Source organism: Dendrobates tinctorius, unplaced genomic scaffold (assembly GCF_039654945.1).
Source record: "Dendrobates tinctorius isolate UK_male_01 unplaced genomic scaffold, ASM3965494v1 ptg000151l, whole genome shotgun sequence".
NCBI classification, from domain to species: Eukaryota; Metazoa; Chordata; class Amphibia; order Anura; family Dendrobatidae; genus Dendrobates; species Dendrobates tinctorius.
In genome coordinates, this window is record NW_027361818.1 from 3,610,134 (window position 1) to 3,628,703 (window position 18,570).

Consider the following 18,570-nt stretch of genomic DNA (forward strand, 5'->3'; position numbering starts at 1 on the left):
GCCCACGGTATAGGAAACAGTTGGCTGTAGGCGTTCGACCCTCCTCCTCCTCCTCCAGAAGCGAAAGCTCGTCCACAGAGCGCAGTCGTACGAGCACTCCATCTGCAGCTGCCACTGTTGCACACGATGTGTCCCCCTATCGAGCAGCTAGTGGAAAGCGTCAGCAGGCTGTGTTGCAGATGATGTGTTTGGGCGACAGACACACCGCCGAGGTGCTGGCCGAGTACTTGAAGCGACAAACTGAGTCATGGCTGGGCAGTGTACATCTTGAGGCAGGCAAGATAGTTAGTGATAACGGCCGTAATTTTGTGGCAGCCATAGCCCTTTCAAAACTCAGCCACATACCTTGCTTGGCTCACACCTTGAACCTGGTGGTGCAGTGCTTCCTCAAAAATTATCCGGAGTTAACAGCCCTGCTCCAGAAGGTGCGAAGACTGTGCGCGCACATCCGCCGGTCGCCTGTACACTCCGTTCGTATGCAGAAGCTGCAGCGATTGCTCCACCTTCCCAACCACCGCCTCATTATCGACATTGCAACAAGGTGGAACTCCACCCTGCACATGGTGGAGCGGCTGTGCGAGCAGAGGCAGGCCATAATGCATTTGTGGGAGGATACACGGCCAGGCACTTTGAGAGCAGACATGGAGTTGACAGGTGTGCAGTGGTCGAAGCTGAAAGACCTCTGTAAAGTCCTTCAGTGTTTTGAGGAATGCACACGGCTGGTAAGCGCAGACGACGCCATCCTAAGCATGAGCATCCCACTTATGCGTCTGCTCATGCAAACTTTGACGCACCTTAAGGAGCAGGCGTCTGCAGCCAATGTTGATGAGGAGGAAGAGGAGGAGGGAATCCTTGATGACATTCAGCCATTGTCTGCTCAGGGACCTCTCCTGGACGAGGTGGAGGAAGAAGAGGAGGAGGAGGATGATGATGGGGATGATTACTTAGGGGAGGAGGATGCATCTCTTGCGGCAAGTGAAAATGTTGGCGTGGCAAGGTCTGGTACAGGGTTTGTGCGTGACTGGAGGGATGTGGATTTGCCAGAAAGTGCTCCTCCACCCAGCACTCGCAGTGCATCATTGACACCGGGAACATTGGCCCACATGTCAGATTATGCCTTGCAGATCCTAAAAAGGGACCCCCGCATTGCCAAAATGATGAACGATGACGACTACTGGTTGGCCAGCATCCTGGATCCACGCTATAAAGGCAAATTACAAAACATCATGCCACAGGAGAACCTTGACCTAATATTGGCTAATAAACAAGCAACTCTGGTAAATCGGTTGCTTGAGGCATTCCCAGCACACAGCAGCGGTGATGGTTCTCACACGAGCCGTACGGGCAGGGGGCAGCTTGGCAGAGGTGTTCGTGGTGCACACAGCAGAAGTGGCGTTGGAGACAGGGGTTTCATGACAATGTTGTGGACTGATTTTTCAAATACCGCTCACACAACTGGTAATACTGCATCGATGGAAAGTGACAGGAGACAGCAGTTGTCAACTATGGTTACAAACTACTTTTCCTCCCATATCAATGTTCTCCCACACAGGTCATTCCCCTTTGACTATTGGGCCGCTAAACTGGACACCTGGCCTGAATTGGCCCAATATGCCTTACAGGAGCTCGCTTGCCCAGCTGCAAGTGTGCTATCGGAAAGAGTCTTCAGTGCAGCTGGATCAATCCTGACAGAAAAAAGGACCCGTCTGTCAACCCAAAATGTGGATAATCTAACCTTCATTAAAATGAACCATGCATGGGTTTCCAAGGATTTTGTCCCACCTTCCCCTGATGACACATAGGGTGACAGAAAAATGGCTTGCTTTGGTCCACCTCTTCCTGGGACTTCACCTATTTCGCCTTTTGCATCAGCTGAATGTCCAACATCAACATATGCCACTTTCTAAAACTCCCTAACTGTGCTGCCTCCCCCCCATGGCCGGGGTCACCACCTAGCATACGACACCGTGCGAGTGCCGTTGCCCTGGACAGGTGGGTAGGCCGACTCTTGGGCGCGGGCACTGGCACAGGGTCCCTCATAGTGCAATCAAGTGTCTCTGACGGTGGTGGTGCACACCCGCTGTCAGACACACCGCTGTACTATGAGGGGCCCAGTGCCAGTACCGACGCCCACGCGTGGGCCCCCCTTGCTTGGGCAGGGCCCCAGCATTTGCAATCTTTACCTCTCCCTGCTCCTCCGCTGTGTAATCTGGGCCGTCAAATCCATACTGTGCCTGACACTGTCTGAGCCTGCCTCCTGAGACATATATTTTGAATGTGTACGCTATCCATACATGTTATCTGGGGATACGGTACCCTTTCTAACCTTTGTGCAATCACGTGCAATCCATACTGGGCCTAACACCGTCTGAGCCTGCCTCCTGAGACATATATTTTGAATGTGTACGCTATCCATACATGTTATCTGGGGATACGGTACCCTTTCTAACCTTTGTGCAATAACGTGCAATCCATACTGGGCCTAACCCCGTCTGAGCCTGCCTCCTGAGACATATATTTTGAATGTGTACGCTATCCATACATGTTATCCGGGGATACGGTACCCTTTCTAACCTTTGTGCAATCACGTGCAATCCATACTGGACCTGACTCCGTCTGAGCCTGCCTCCTGATGTATAGACATATATTTTGAATGTGTACGCTATCCATACATGTTATCTGGGGATACGGTACCCTTTCTAACCTTTGTGCAATCACGTGCAATCCATACTGGGCCTAACACCGTCTGAGCCTGCCTCCTGATGTATAGACATATATTTTGAATGTGTACACTATCCATACATGTTATCCGGGAATACGGTACCCTTTCTCACCTTTGTGCAATCACGTGCAAGCCATACTGGGCCTAACACCGTCTGAGCCTGCCTCTTGATGTATTGACATATATTTTGAATGTGTACGCTATCCATACATGTTATCCGGGGATACGGTACCCTTTCTCACCTTTGTGCAATCACGTGCAATCCATACTGGGCCTGACACCATTTGAGCCTGGATCCTGATGTATAGACATATATTTTGAATGTGTACGCTATCCATACATGTTATCTGGGGATACGGTACCCTTTCTCACCTTTGTGCAATCACATGTAATCCATACTGGGCGTGAGAACGGCTGGCGAGCTGTTTAGCAAGCTACAGCACCTGTGGTTTGCACACGTAAGTTTTTCATTTTTTCAGGAATGACGGTTAGGCCTAATTCCGGAACTGCGTTTGACCTGCACTTACTGGGAAATCATCGTTCGTGGGTAATAATTGTAATCAGTGATCCCCATCACTAACGTTGTTCAGCGGGTTATCTGCACCTGTAAGCGACAAACGCTGGCCTTTTCAGTGTAGCGCACATGCAGCCACGGACATGTAAGGGCATGACACACCAGTTATTGGCCAATCTCATGTGCCAGAGCCTCAAGTGTCCCTCTAGTAAGCCGGACTCGGACCGCGGGGCATGACGGAGTCTCGTTCGCTAACGGAATTAAGCTTGCAATGTGTGCATCTGTTCTGTAGCTGGCATGGTTGAAGTTTCCCAGGTGGAGTCGAATTTAACCGTAGGCTCCACTCCTGGTGGTGCCCTTCTGGACATTCCTTTAAGGTTCAGCTTTGCAACCATACTGCCCACGTAAAACAAACACTTTCCCTTCATGAACGGTGTTTGGAGGGTCATGACTCGTGGGAATAACGCCGCCCAATCAGTTAACCTGCTAGAGAGATCCTTCGTTGCTCCCAAGCATGACATCACACTCCCTAGGAGGAAGGTAATGCCACTGTGGCGACCGTACTCCTGGGGGCGACACAAGTGCACTGATGCCCAGCCACTGCTCGATGAATCTGCTGGTACATTGACCCAGACCACTACATTCCCCTCGCACGCTACACGGCCTGAATCTGACCCTGATGAAACTCAGGTTACCCTTCCCATATACAGTTCCATCTTACACGGTGACAAAGAGTAAGCTGCAGATAAAAGTGCAGGTTCGGCCCACCCGCCATCAGACACACCACCGTACTATCATGGGCCCTGTGCCAGTGCCGTCGCCAACGAGTGGGCCCCCCCTGCTTGCCCAGGATCACAGCACTTGCAAAGTTGAAATACTGTGCAGTGAGATGGAAGATGGGGACTACAAGGAATCCAGAGAAGTACAGGGATTCCCTAGCGAGGAGACTTATTTGATTGTTTTCAATGTTGGGACAGCAATTTTTGGGGAGCACTATACTCTGGAGAATGATAGATGGGGCCCACCATACACTGGAACATTCCAAAGGTGGACATCAGACACTGGAGCAGCATTTACAGGGCCCATTATACACTAGAGCATTAGAAATGGGGCCCATTATGTTTGGAGCATTATTTGGGCCCATAAGACAGTGGAGCTTCATCAATGGGGACCAACATATACTGTAGCATTATGTGGAGCTCATCATATACTGTTTCAAATATTATATGGGACCAATGATTCTGTATGGAGAATTAGATGGGCCTCGTCATGAGATGTAAAAAGTGAGGTATTTTTCATTGTACTATACCGCTATTTCTCTGCCGTATCGGAGCATGATGAGTTGTGGTATGTGTTAAAGGGGCGCTCTTTTGCCCAGGGCACATGAAAACCTGGAGCCAGCCCTCCCCCCCACAACTTTAGCCAAATAACCCCCATTTTTCAGTGCGTAACTTGTATTATGAAGTTAATTAAGGTTGACAAGCTTAAGTAAGAAGAATTGATGCTTTTGGCATTCAAATGGGCACTGTAGGTGTGTTTCCTGTCCTCCTCTCACTGCCGACTTTTATTCCCCATTGACTTACATTGGGTTTCGTGTTTCGGGACGACCCCGACTTTTCCCTATAATCGGACGATCTTGCTCGACCCGACTTTTAGAAAAGTCGGGTTTCACGAAACGAAACGCGACCCTAAAAAACCAAAAGTCGCTCAACTCTACTGATCACTAAATGGCGTAGTGAGAAAAAAAGTCAAAACTCCATAATTACGTAAATGAGGGAATCCCAAATCTGACACAGATCCAAGTATTGGACTGTGACACATATAGTACAATGCTCTCCTCATAGTCCTCATATAAGTAACAGCCCACAGTCCTCCATATACTGTAATGTGCAGCCCATAGTCCTCCATATAGTATAATACACAGCCCACAGTCCATATATAATGCACAGCCCATAGTCCTCCATATATTATAATGCAGAGCCCATAGTCCTCCATATAGTATAATGCACAGTCTGTAGTCCTCCATATATAATGCACAGCTCATAGTCCTCAATATAATATAATGCACCCACAATAGTCCTCCATATTCCTCCATATAGTATAATACATCTCCATATATAATGAACAGTCCATAGTCCTCCATATTATTATATAAAGGATATGGGTTGTGTATTATACGACATTGATGACTATGGACTGTGCATTATTCTAATATTCTACATGTATTACTATGAGCTGTGTATTATACTACATATATGACTATGGGCTGTACACAATACTGTATGGAGGATTATGGAGGTGCATTATACTACATAGCTTAGTATGAGCTATGCCTTATACTGCATGGAGGACTATGGGCAGTGCATTCTATTACATGGATGATTTTGTTCTGTGCTTTACACTATATGAAAGAATATGGGCTGTGCATTACACTACATGGATGACTGGGGGCTGTGCATTATATAAATAGAAGTGCATTATACTACTGTATATGAAGGACTAAGGGCTGTGCATCATAGTATAATACAGAACCCATATCCTTTATGTAATATAATGCACAGCCCGTAGTCCTTCATATACAGTAGTATAATGCACTTCTATTTATATAATGCACAGCCCACAGTCATTCATATAGTATAATGCACAGCCCATATTCTCCCATCTAGTGCAATGCACCTCGATATGTATAATGCACAGCCCCAGTCATCCATGTAGTATAATGCACAGCCGATATTCCTCCATGTATTATAATGCACTTCTATTTATATAATGCACAGCCCACTGTCATTCATATAGTATAATGCACAGCCCATATTCATCCATGTAGTATAATGCACAGCCCATATTCATCCATGTAGTATAATGCACAGTCCATATTCATCCATGTAGTATAATGCACAGCCCATATTCATCCATGTAGTATAATGCACAGCCCATATTCATCCATGTAGTATAATGCACAGCCCATAGTCATCCATACAGTATAATGCGCAGCCCATAGTCATCCATACAGTATAATGCGCAGCCCATAGTCATCCATGTATTATAATGCACAGCCTATAGTCATCCATGTAGTATAATGCACATCCTATAGTCATCCATGTAGTATAATGCACAGCCCATATTCATCCATGTAGTATAATGCACAGCCCATATTCATCCATGTAGTATAATACACAGCCCATATTCATCCATGTAGTATAATGCACAGCCCATAGTCATCCATGTAGTATAATGCACAGCCTATAGTCATCCATGTAGTATAATGCACAGCCCATAGTTATCTATGTAGTATAATGCACAGCCCATAGTTATCTATGTAGTATAATGCACAGCCCATAGTCATCCATGTAGTATAATGCACAGCCTATAGTCATCCATGTAGTATAATGCACAGCCCATAGTCATCCATGTAGTATAATGCACAGCCCATAGTTATCTATGTAGTATAATGCACAGCCCATATTCATCCATGTAGTATAATGCACAGCCCATAGGTATCCATATAGTATAATGCGCAGCCCATAGTCATCCATGTTGTATAATGCACAGCCTATAGTCATCCATATAGTATAATGCGCAGCCCATAGTCATCCATGTAGTATAATGCACAGCCCATATTCATCCATGTAGTATAATGCACAGCCCATATTCATCCATGTAGTATAATGCACAGCCCATATTCATCCATGTAGTATAATGCACAGCCCATATTCATCCATGTAGTATAATGCACAGCTCATATTCATCCATGTAGTATAATGCACAGCCCATAGTCATCCATGTAGTATAATGCACAGCCCATAGTCATCCATGTAGTATAATGCACAGCCAGAGTCATCCATGTAGTATAATGCACAGCCCATAGTTATCTATGTAGTATAATGCACAGCCCATAGTTATCTATGTAGTATAATGCACAGCCTATAGTCATCCATGTAGTATAATGCACATCCTATAGTCATCCATGTAGTATAATGCACAACCCATAGTTATCTATGTAGTATAATGCACAGACCATAGTTATCTATGTAGTATAATGCACAGCCTATAGTCGTCCATGTAGTATAATGCACATCCTATAGACATCCATGTAGTATAATGCACAGCCCATAGTTATCTATGTAGTGTAATGCACAGCCCATATTCATCCATGTTGTATAATGCACAGCCTATAGTCATCCATGTAGTATAATGCACAGCCCATAGTCATCCATGTAGTATAATGCACAGCCCATAGTTATCTATGTAGTATAATGCACAGCCCATACTCATCCATGTAGTATAATGCACAGCCCATAGTCATCCATATAGTATAATGCGCAGCCCATAGTCATCCATGTAGTATAATGCACAGCCCATATTCATCCATGTAGTATAATGCACAGCCCATATTCATCCATGTAGTATAATGCACAGCCCATATTCATCCATGTAGTATAATGCACAGCCCATATTCATCCATGTAGTATAATGCACAGCCCATATTCATCCATGTAGTATAATGCACAGCCCATATTCATCCATGTAGTATAATGCACAGCTCATATTCATCCATGTAGTATAATGCACAGCCCATATTCATCCATGTAGTATAATGCACAGCCCATAGTTATCTATGTAGTATAATGCACAGCCCATAGTTATCTATGTAGTATAATGCACAGCCTATAGTCATCCATGTAGTATAATGCACAGCCCGAGTCATCCATGTAGTATAATGCACAGCCCATAGTTATCTATGTAGTATAATGCACAGACCATAGTTATCTATGTAGTATAATGCACAGCCTATAGTCGTCCATGTAGTATAATGCACATCCTATAGACATCCATGTAGTATAATGCACAGCCCATAGTTATCTATGTAGTGTAATGCACAGCCCATATTCATCCATGTTGTATAATGCACAGCCTATAGTCATCCATGTAGTATAATGCACAGCCCATAGTCATCCATGTAGTATAATGCACAGCCCATAGTTATCTATGTAGTATAATGCACAGCCCATATTCATCCATGTAGTATAATGCACAGCCCATAGTTATCTATGTAGTATAATGCACAGCCCATAGTTATCTATGTAGTATAATGCACAGACCATAGTTATCTATGTAGTATAATGCACAGCCTATAGTCGTCCATGTAGTATAATGCACATCCTATAGACATCCATGTAGTATAATGCACAGCCCATAGTTATCTATGTAGTGTAATGCACAGCCCATATTCATCCATGTTGTATAATGCACAGCCTATAGTCATCCATGTAGTATAATGCACAGCCCATAGTCATCCATGTAGTATAATGCACAGCCCATAGTTATCTATGTAGTATAATGCACAGCCCATATTCATCCATGTAGTATAATGCACAGCCCATAGTCATCCATATAGTATAATGCGCAGCCCATAGTCATCCATGTAGTATAATGCACAGCCCATATTCATCCATGTAGTATAATGCACAGCCCATATTCATCCATGTAGTATAATGCACAGCCCATATTCATCCATGTAGTATAATGCACAGCCCATATTCATCCATGTAGTATAATGCACAGCCCATATTCATCCATGTAGTATAATGCACAGCCCATATTCATCCATGTAGTATAATGCACAGCTCATATTCATCCATGTAGTATAATGCACAGCCCATATTCATCCATGTAGTATAATGCACAGCCCATAGTTATCTATGTAGTATAATGCACAGCCCATAGTTATCTATGTAGTATAATGCACAGCCTATAGTCATCCATGTAGTATAATGCACAGCCAGAGTCATCCATGTAGTATAATGCACAGCCCATAGTTATCTATGTAGTATAATGCACAGACCATAGTTATCTATGTAGTATAATGCACAGCCTATAGTCGTCCATGTAGTATAATGCACATCCTATAGACATCCATGTAGTATAATGCACAGCCCATAGTTATCTATGTAGTGTAATGCACAGCCCATATTCATCCATGTTGTATAATGCACAGCCTATAGTCATCCATGTAGTATAATGCACAGCCCATAGTCATCCATGTAGTATAATGCACAGCCCATAGTTATCTATGTAGTATAATGCACAGCCCATATTCATCCATGTAGTATAATGCACAGCCCATAGTCATCCATATAGTATAATGCGCAGCCCATAGTCATCCATGTTGTATAATGCACAGCCTATAGTCATCCATATAGTATAATGCGCAGCCCATAGTCATCCATGTAGTATAATGCACAGCCCATATTCATCCATGTAGTATAATGCACAGCCCATATTCATCCATGTAGTATAATGCACAGCCCATATTCATCCATGTAGTATAATGCACAGCCCATATTCATCCATGTAGTATAATGCACAGCTCATATTCATCCATGTAGTATAATGCACAGCCCATATTCATCCATGTAGTATAATGCACAGCCCATATTCATCCATGTAGTATAATGCACAGCCCATAGTCATCCATGTAGTATAATGCACAGCCCATAGTCATCCATGTAGTATAATGCACAGCCAGAGTCATCCATGTAGTATAATGCACAGCCCATAGTTATCTATGTAGTATAATGCACAGCCTATAGTCATCCATGTAGTATAATGCACATCCTATAGTCATCCATGTAGTATAATGCACAGCCCATAGTTATCTATGTAGTATAATGCACAGACCATAGTTATCTATGTAGTATAATGCACAGCCTATAGTCATCCATGTAGTATAATGCACATCCTATAGACATCCATGTAGTATAATGCACAGCCCATAGTTATCTATGTAGTGTAATGCACAGCCCATATTCATCCATGTTGTATAATGCACAGCCTATAGTCATCCATGTAGTATAATGCATAGCCCATAGTCATCCATGTAGTATAATGCACAGCCCATAGTTATCTATGTAGTATAATGCACAGCCCATATTCATCCATGTAGTATAATGCACAGCCCATAGTCATCCATATAGTATAATGCGCAGCCCATAGTCATCCATGTTGTATAATGCACAGCCTATAGTCATCCATATAGTATAATGCGCAGCCCATAGTCATCCATGTAGTATAATGCACAGCCCATATTCATCCATGTAGTATAATGCACAGCCCATATTCATCCATGTAGTATAATGCACAGCCCATATTCATCCATGTAGTATAATGCACAGCTCATATTCATCCATGTAGTATAATGCACAGCCCATATTCATCCATGTAGTATAATGCACAGCCCATATTCATCCATGTAGTATAATGCACAGCCCATAGTCATCCATGCTGTCTGCAGAACCTGCAGGGCACAAATCAGATTATCTAAAGCTGAAAATGAATTGAGGCTTGCAAGAGATGTCAAAAGCAATAATAAAGGATTTTGGGGATATGTCAAAAGTAAAAGAAAAGTCAAAGATGCTATAGGATTTTTACAGGATGAAAATGATGAAATGGTAAGACAGGATGTTGAGAAGGCTAAACTTTTAAATTCCTATTTTGCATCTGTTTTCTCTCAGAAAGGAAATGTAACATCACCTGTTCTTCACTGTCCTATTAAGGGAATAGAAGAATCCAGGATATCTATAAACAGAAAGATAGTGAGGAAACACTTAGCTAACCTAAATGAATTCAAGTCTCCTGGTCCAGATGAATTACACCCCAGAGTACTGAAGGAGATAGCAGAAGAAATTTTTGAACCCCTCTCCATAATCTTTGAAAATTCTTGGAGAACAGGAGAAGTCCCAGAAGACTGGAGAAGAGCAAATGTTGTTCCTATCTTCAAAAAGGGGAAGAAGGTGGACCCAGGCAACTATAGGCCAGTGAGTCTGACTTCTATACCAGGAAAGATCTTTGAACAAATTATTAAACAACATGTATGTCAATACCTGGATAAGAATGAAGTGATTAAACAGAGTCAGCATGGGTTTGTAACTAATAAGTCATGTCAGACTAACTTAATTTCCTTCTATGACGGTATCACTGATTGGGTGGATCAAGGAAATGCTGTAGATATAGTATATCTTGACTTCAGCAAAGCATTTGACAAAGTCTCTCATACAATCCTTATTGAAAAAATGACTAAGTATGGAATGGACAAGGCAACTGTTAGGTGGATTCATAACTGGCTTAGTGATCGGACCCAAAGAGTGGTCGTAAATGGCTGCACATCCAGTTGGAAGAATGTCTCAAGTGGGGTACCACAGGGCTCTGTTCTGGGCCCTGTGTTGTTCAACATCTTTATCAACGATTTAGATGAAGGAATTGAGGGTAAACTGATTAAATTTGCTGATGACACAAAGCTAGGAGGGATAGCTAATACTAGAGAAGAGAGAGAGAGGATTCAAAAAGATTTAAATAAACTGGAGAAGTGGGCAGCAACTAACAGAATGGTTTTTAACAGGGAGAAATGCAAAGTACTACATCTGGGCAATAAAAATGAAAAAAGCATATACAGAATGGGAGGAATAGGGCTAAGTGACAGCACATGTGAAAAAGACTTGGGTATACTAATATATCACAAACTGAATATGAGTCAGCAGTGTGATGCAGCAGCAAAAAAGGCAAATGCAATTCTAGGATGTATTAACAGAAGCATACAGTCTAGATCACGTGAAGTCATTATTTCCCTCTACTCCTCTTTGGTCAGACCTCATCTGGAATATTGTGTCCAGTTTTGGGCACTACATTTTAAAAAAGACATCAACAAACTGGAGCAAGTTCAGAAAAGAGCGACCAGAATGGTGACCGGTCTGCAAACCCTGTCTTATGAGGAAAGGTTGCAGGATTTGGGAATGTTTAGTTTGCAAAAGAGAAGACTGAGAGGAGACTTAATAGCTGTCTACAAATATCTAAAGGGCTGTCACATTGTAGAAGGATCAACTTTATTCTCATTTGCACAAGGAAAGACTAGAAGCAATGGGATGAAACTGAATGGGAGGAGACACAGATTAGATATTAGAAAAAACTTTGACAGTTAGAGTGATCAATGAGTGGAACAAGCTGCCACGAGAAGTGGTGAGTTCTCCTTCAATGGGTCTTCAAACAGAGGCTGGACAGACATCTGACTGGGATGATTTAGCGAATCCTGCTTTGAGCAGGGGGTTGGACCAGATGGCCCAGGAGGTCCCTTCCAACTCTACAATTCTATGATTCTATGATTCTATGATTCTATGTAGTATAATGCACAGCCCATATTCATCCATGTAGTATAATGCACAGCCCATAGTCATCCATGTAGTATAATGCACAGCCTATAGTCATCCATGTAGTATAATGCACAGCCCATAGTCATCTATGTAGTATAATGCACAGCCCATAGTTATCTATGTAGTATAATGCACAGCCTATAGTCATCCATGTAGTATAATGCACATCCTATAGTCATCCATGTAGTATAATGCACAGCCCATAGTTATCTATGTAGTATAATGCACAGACCATAGTTATCTATGTAGTATAATGCACAGCCTATAGTCATCCATGTAGTATAATGCACATCCTATAGACATCCATGTAGTATAATGCACAGCCCATAGTTATCTATGTAGTGTAATGCACAGCCCATAGTTATATATGTAGTAGTGTGACCACCATGTACTGACTGATTTAAAAAAAAATACTCACCTCCCATCCATTCCCCCGCTGTGTAGCATCCTCTTCTAAAGTTGGCAGCAAACTTGCAAAGCGCAAGCTATGGGAGGGCTTTACATCATGTCTGTGCCCAGGTCAGCTGCTTTCCTCTGATTGGCCGGCAGCATGTATTGCGGTGCATGGATGGGCCACTCATGACCACTGTGACCATACAAGTTACAATGGCGAGTGGGGCCTCGGCACTTGCCCCGGTGTCTCCAGCAATGATTTCAGGGCTCAGCAGGATGCACCCCAATGAAATAACCATGGACAGTAATGGTTTGCCTTCTATCTTTCAGCTCTTGCACTACATGAAGAGGGTGACATTTACACTCAGCAGTGGCAGAGAACTGTTTTTTGATGAAAATGGCGATCCCCCTGCAGTATATGATATTGTGAACTGGCAGCTGACTGCTGAAGGGGTCTTGCACCAGGTGAAGGTGGGCAGCTATGACACAGTGGCTTCCTCCGGAGAAATGATTACCGTTAACACGAGTTCCATCCTGTGGGCGGTAGAAGATCATCAGGTATAAAAGGGCTAAGGTCATAAAACAAAAAAAAATCTACAGGTATCATATCTCCAGCCCATTCTACAGGAAAGATGTTTTTTACCCCCAAAAAAATTACTTTAAAGGAAAACTGTTAGCAGGGTTTTGCTATAGAATCTGACAGCTGCATGATGTAGAGACAGAGACCATGATTCCAGTGATGTGTCACTTAGTTTACCGGGAGCAGCAGCTATGACAGAGTCACCATTTTCTCTGCTGCAGATTTATCAGAGCTCGGAATGTTGAGGCCTGTATAACCCCACCCATACCTCTGATTGGCGACTTACTGTGGTGAGGACAGGGTTGGACTAAGAGGCACCAGACACCTAGTCCAGTGGTGTTAATCTCCTGTTGATAAAACACTGATTTTATTGACACAAAAACACAGTCTAGTAAGTTATACATCACTGGAATCAGGGTCTCAGCACCTAGATCATGTTGTCCATAGATTACATAGCAAAACCCTGCCTTAAAATTGAGGTCCATGAAGACAAAAAAGTCATGATAAGGGACTTTTTGCCAACTACAAACCTGTGGTAACTCCATGACTGATTGCGTTTTAATATATAATCATCTTAGTGGACTTTTATATAAACTCTGAGCATCATGAATATGCTTATATATGGATATATATGACACAGCCCATAACATGACCATGAGCCTGGCCCATTGATTCATCGGAAATTTGCTACATTTATAATTATTTAAAATATTTACCGTATTTTTCGCTTTATAAGACGCTCCGGATTATAAGACGCACCCCAAATTTTGAGGAGAAAAATAGGAAAAAAACTTTATTTTTAATAAAATGGTGGTGCATCTTATAATCCATGCGTCTTATTGCTTTCCAGGGGTGGTGATGGAGGAGGCCGGAGTGGAACATTGCTGCTGGGATGAGGGGGTGTTTTGATGTGCAGCGTGCCGCTGCCGGTGTCTGTTACTGCCGCCGCCCTCTGTCCCCTGATGCTTGCCACCACCGCCACGCTCTGTCCCCCGGTGCCTGCTTGCCACCACCGCCGCACTCTGTCCCCCAGTGCTTGCCACCACCGCCACGCTGTCCCCCGGTGCCTGCTTGCCACCACCGCCGCGCTCTCCCCCGGTTCTTACCGCCACCACCGCGCTCTGTCCCCCCGGTGTTTGCCGCCACCGCCGCGCTCCTGTCCCCCGGTGGTTTCTTCCGCCCCACCGCCGCCGCCGCGCTCTGTCCCGTTCAGCGTGGGGGGGTCTCTGTCGCTCCATGCCTGCTTTCTTCCTGGAAAATGGCCGCCGCGCATGCGCAGACGGACATCTCGGCACTGAAATCTCGGGAGATGAGATTTCAGCGCTGAAATCTCATCTCCCGAGATTTCAGTGCCGAGATGTCCGTCTGCGCATGCGCGGCGGCCATTTTCCAGGAAGAAAGCAGGCATGGAGCGACAGAGACCCCCCCACGCTGAACGGGACAGAGCGCGGCGGCGGCGGTGGGGCGGAAGAAACCACCGGGGGACAGGAGCGCGGCGGTGGCGGACAGCGCAGCGGCAGCATCAGGGCACAGAGTGCCGCGGCAAGTACCCTCAGTGGCAGCGCAAATGTATATCCTCTTTGTAAGACGCACCCCCTTTTTCCCCTCAATTTTGGGGGGAAAAAAGTGCGTCTTACAAAGCGGAAAATACGGTAGTTATCAAGTCAAATCTAGTGATGGCTGTCAATCACCCTGACATCGCCCATGTGGCCATTGATTGACTCTCGTAGTTATGCGACAAAGTGACATATTCACTTACAAATTTCCTGATCGCAACAAAAACACATTTTGTGACTCTGCATTATATCTCTATTACCATTCATTACTAGGTTATATGATTAAGGCCTCGCTCACACTTATGTATAAATCGGACAAGTGCAATCCGATAAAAAAAAATCGGATTACACTCACATAGAGTTGAGCGAAATGGGTCGGCCAGATTCGTAAGTCGCTGACTTATGCCAAAGTCGGGTTTCGCCGACCGAAACCCGACCACAGCGTGAAGTCGGCCATGTGGTCGGCAAAATGAGCGCCAAAATCAGATTTCCCAGAATGCTTGCAGGTGCTTTTTTTCAGCCAATGAGCAAGGACATACACTGTGGTCAACGAGATGACATGTGCAGCGTCCACCACCATCGTAGAGAAGGGCATTGCAGTGATTGGCTTTCTTTGGGGGGCGTCATCTATATATATAAATGCCTTATCATGTCTGTCTGTAACCGAAATCGCGGGTCGCTGATTGGTCGCGGCCACCAGATCCCCGCCAGGCCGCAACCAATCAGCGACAGGCGCAGCTGTTTGCAACGGTAAGCGACCAATCAGCAGCAGGCACAGTCGGGCGCAGCGCTCAATCGGGGGCTGGCTTTAATCTGTAAAAAAGAGAATTAAAATAAAAAAAGGTTATTCTCACCTTCCGACGGCCTCCTGTCTTCTTTCCACACACCCGGCCTCGCGTTCCCCGTAATGCTCTGCGGCTTAGACCGCTGATGACGTCACTCTCGCGAGAGCGAGAAAGAAAACTGACTTCACTCCCGCGAGAGCGAGAAAGAAGACCGACGTCATCAGCGGTCTAAGCCGCAGAGCATTACTGGGAACGCGAGGCCGGGCGCGTGGAAAGAAGACAGGAGGCCGTCGGAAGGTGAATATTTTTATTTTTCAATATTATTTTTTTACATGCTAGAGGGCCGCGACAGTGATTGGTCGTGGCTACAGGGCCACGTGGCTGATTGGTCGCGGACAGAGGGCCGCGACGCTAATTGGTCGCGGCTACATGGAAAGGGGGGAGAGGGGACCATGCAAACCAGGAAATGGGGGTGAGGGGACCATGCATACCAGGATTGGGGGGTGAGGGGACCATGCACACCAGGAAAGGGGGGGTGAGGGGACCATGCATACCAGGATTGGGGGGTGAGGGGACCATGCATACCAGGAAAGGGGGGTGAGGGGACCATGCATACCAGGATAGGGGATGAGGGGACCATGCATACCTGGAAAGGGGGATGATGGTGAGCATACATATCAGGATTGGGGTGTGAGAGGACCATGCATACCAACAAAGGGAGGTGAGGGGACCATGCATACCAATAAAGGTGGTGAGGGGGCCATGCATACCAAGAAAGGGGGTGAGGGGACCATGCATACCAGGACTGGGGTGGTGAGGGGACCATGCATACCCCGAAAGGGGGGGTAAGAGGACCATGCATACCAGGATTGGGGGGTGAGGGGACCATGCATACCAGGATTGGGGGGTGAGGGGACCATGCATACCAGGAAAGGGGGGTGAGGGCACCATGCATACCAGGATAGGGGATGAGGGGACCATGCATACCTGGAAAGGGGGATGATGGTGAGCATACATACCAGGATTGGGGTGTGAGAGGACCATGCATACCAACAAAGGGAGGTGAGGGGACCATGCATACCAAGAAAGGGGGTGAGGGGGCCATGCATACCAAGAAAGGGGGTGAGGGGACCATGCATACCAGGACTGGGGTGGTGAGGGGACCATGCATACCCCGAAAGGGGGGTAAGAGGACCATGCATACCAGGATTGGGGGGTGAGGGAACCATGCATATCAGGAAAGAGGGTGAGGGGACCATGCATATCAGGAAAGAGGGTGAGGGGACCATGCATACCAGGAAAGGGGGGTGAGGGGACCATGCATACCAGGATAGGGGGGTGAGGAGACCATGCATACCAGGAAAGGGGGGTGAGAATACCATGCATAGCAGGATTGGGGGGTGAGGAGACCATGCATACCAGGAAAGGGGGTGACGGTGAGCACACATACCAGGATTGGGTGTGAGAGGATCATGCATACCTGCAAAGGGGGGTGAGGGGACCATGCATACCAGGATAGGGGGGTGAGGGGACCATGCATACCAGGATTGGGGGATGAGAGGACCATGCATACCAGGATTGGTGGGTGAGGGGACCATGCATACCCCGAAAGGGGGTAAGAGGACTATGCATACAATCAAGAAAGAGGGGTGAGAGGACCATGCATACCAGGATTGGGTGGTGAGAGGACCATACATTCCAGGATTAGGGTGTCAGGGGACCATTCATACCAGGATAGGGGGTTGATGGGTAGCATGCATTTCAGGATTGGGGGTGAGAGAACCATACATATCAGGATTGGGGGTGAGACAACCATACATATCAGGCTTGGGGGGTGCCTTATTGCATTATTATTAAATCTTCAAAAATAAACTGCATACATATTCTAGAATACCCAATGCGTTAGAATCGGGCCACCATCTAGTAGTGCCTATAAAAGCCTTGACCGCCGACCTCCATTTTACTTCTGCCGATCTTAACAGTAGGGAGAGGTTGCTGTTTATCAGTAGGGAGAGAGTTAGGGCTGTAAAGATAGAAGACGTTCTTATGTGCTTGTGCTGATAGCAATTGTGCTGTACAGTTGTTGTGCAGTGACAGGGGAGGATTTTCTTGTGTGCAGCAGCGCTGGTTATTAGGCTACCTGATAGCTGTATTGCTGTGTGTACACTGCTGTGCAGACTGCTTTTTACACAGCACTAATACTTTTAATCTTTTTTTCTGCACAGTTACCGACCGTTCATTTTTTCCCACACCGTGTAGAGCTGTACGCTTCTCACACACTACCGTGTACCAGCTGGTATCACGGACAAATACATGCTGACTATCTGTTTGACTCCGGAAATAAATACGGAGATTTAAATTTTCTCCTACACCGTATACAGCTGTACGCTCCGCATACAGTACCGTATATCTGCTGTTTGCATTACGGTCAAATACATGCTGAGTGAGCGTCTGTGTATGACTCCGGAAATATATACGGAGACATAAAATTTTCCCCTACATCGTATACAGCTGTACGCTTCTGATACAGTACCGTATATCTGCTTTTTGTATTACGGTGAAATCCATACTGGGAGAGCGTCTGTGTGTGACTCCAGAAATATATACGGAGATTTAAATTTTTCCCTACACCGTATGCAGTTGTACCCTCTTCATACAGTACCATATATCTGCTGGTATTTTTGGTACAATTTCCCAAACATGAGGAAGTATGGTGGAAGAGACCGTGGGCGTGGGCGGGGGGGCAGCTGGTACTGATGGTGGTGGTGGTGCATCTGCTGGTAGTGCGAAAAGCACAATAGCACCTAAGGCAGGAGG

General features: G+C 45.4%; 1 protein-coding gene across 1 annotated transcript in view; it reads left to right on the plus strand.

Moving 5' to 3' along the window:
- LOC141049877 (extracellular calcium-sensing receptor-like) overlaps positions 1-18,570 on the plus strand; it is an 89,187-nt gene that overhangs the window by 56,182 nt on the left and 14,435 nt on the right. Inside the window, exon 4 of the mRNA XM_073546717.1 lies at positions 13,163-13,390. Within this exon, the coding sequence (XP_073402818.1) occupies positions 13,163-13,390 (228 nt within the window). The remainder of the gene's footprint in view (positions 1-13,162; positions 13,391-18,570) is intronic.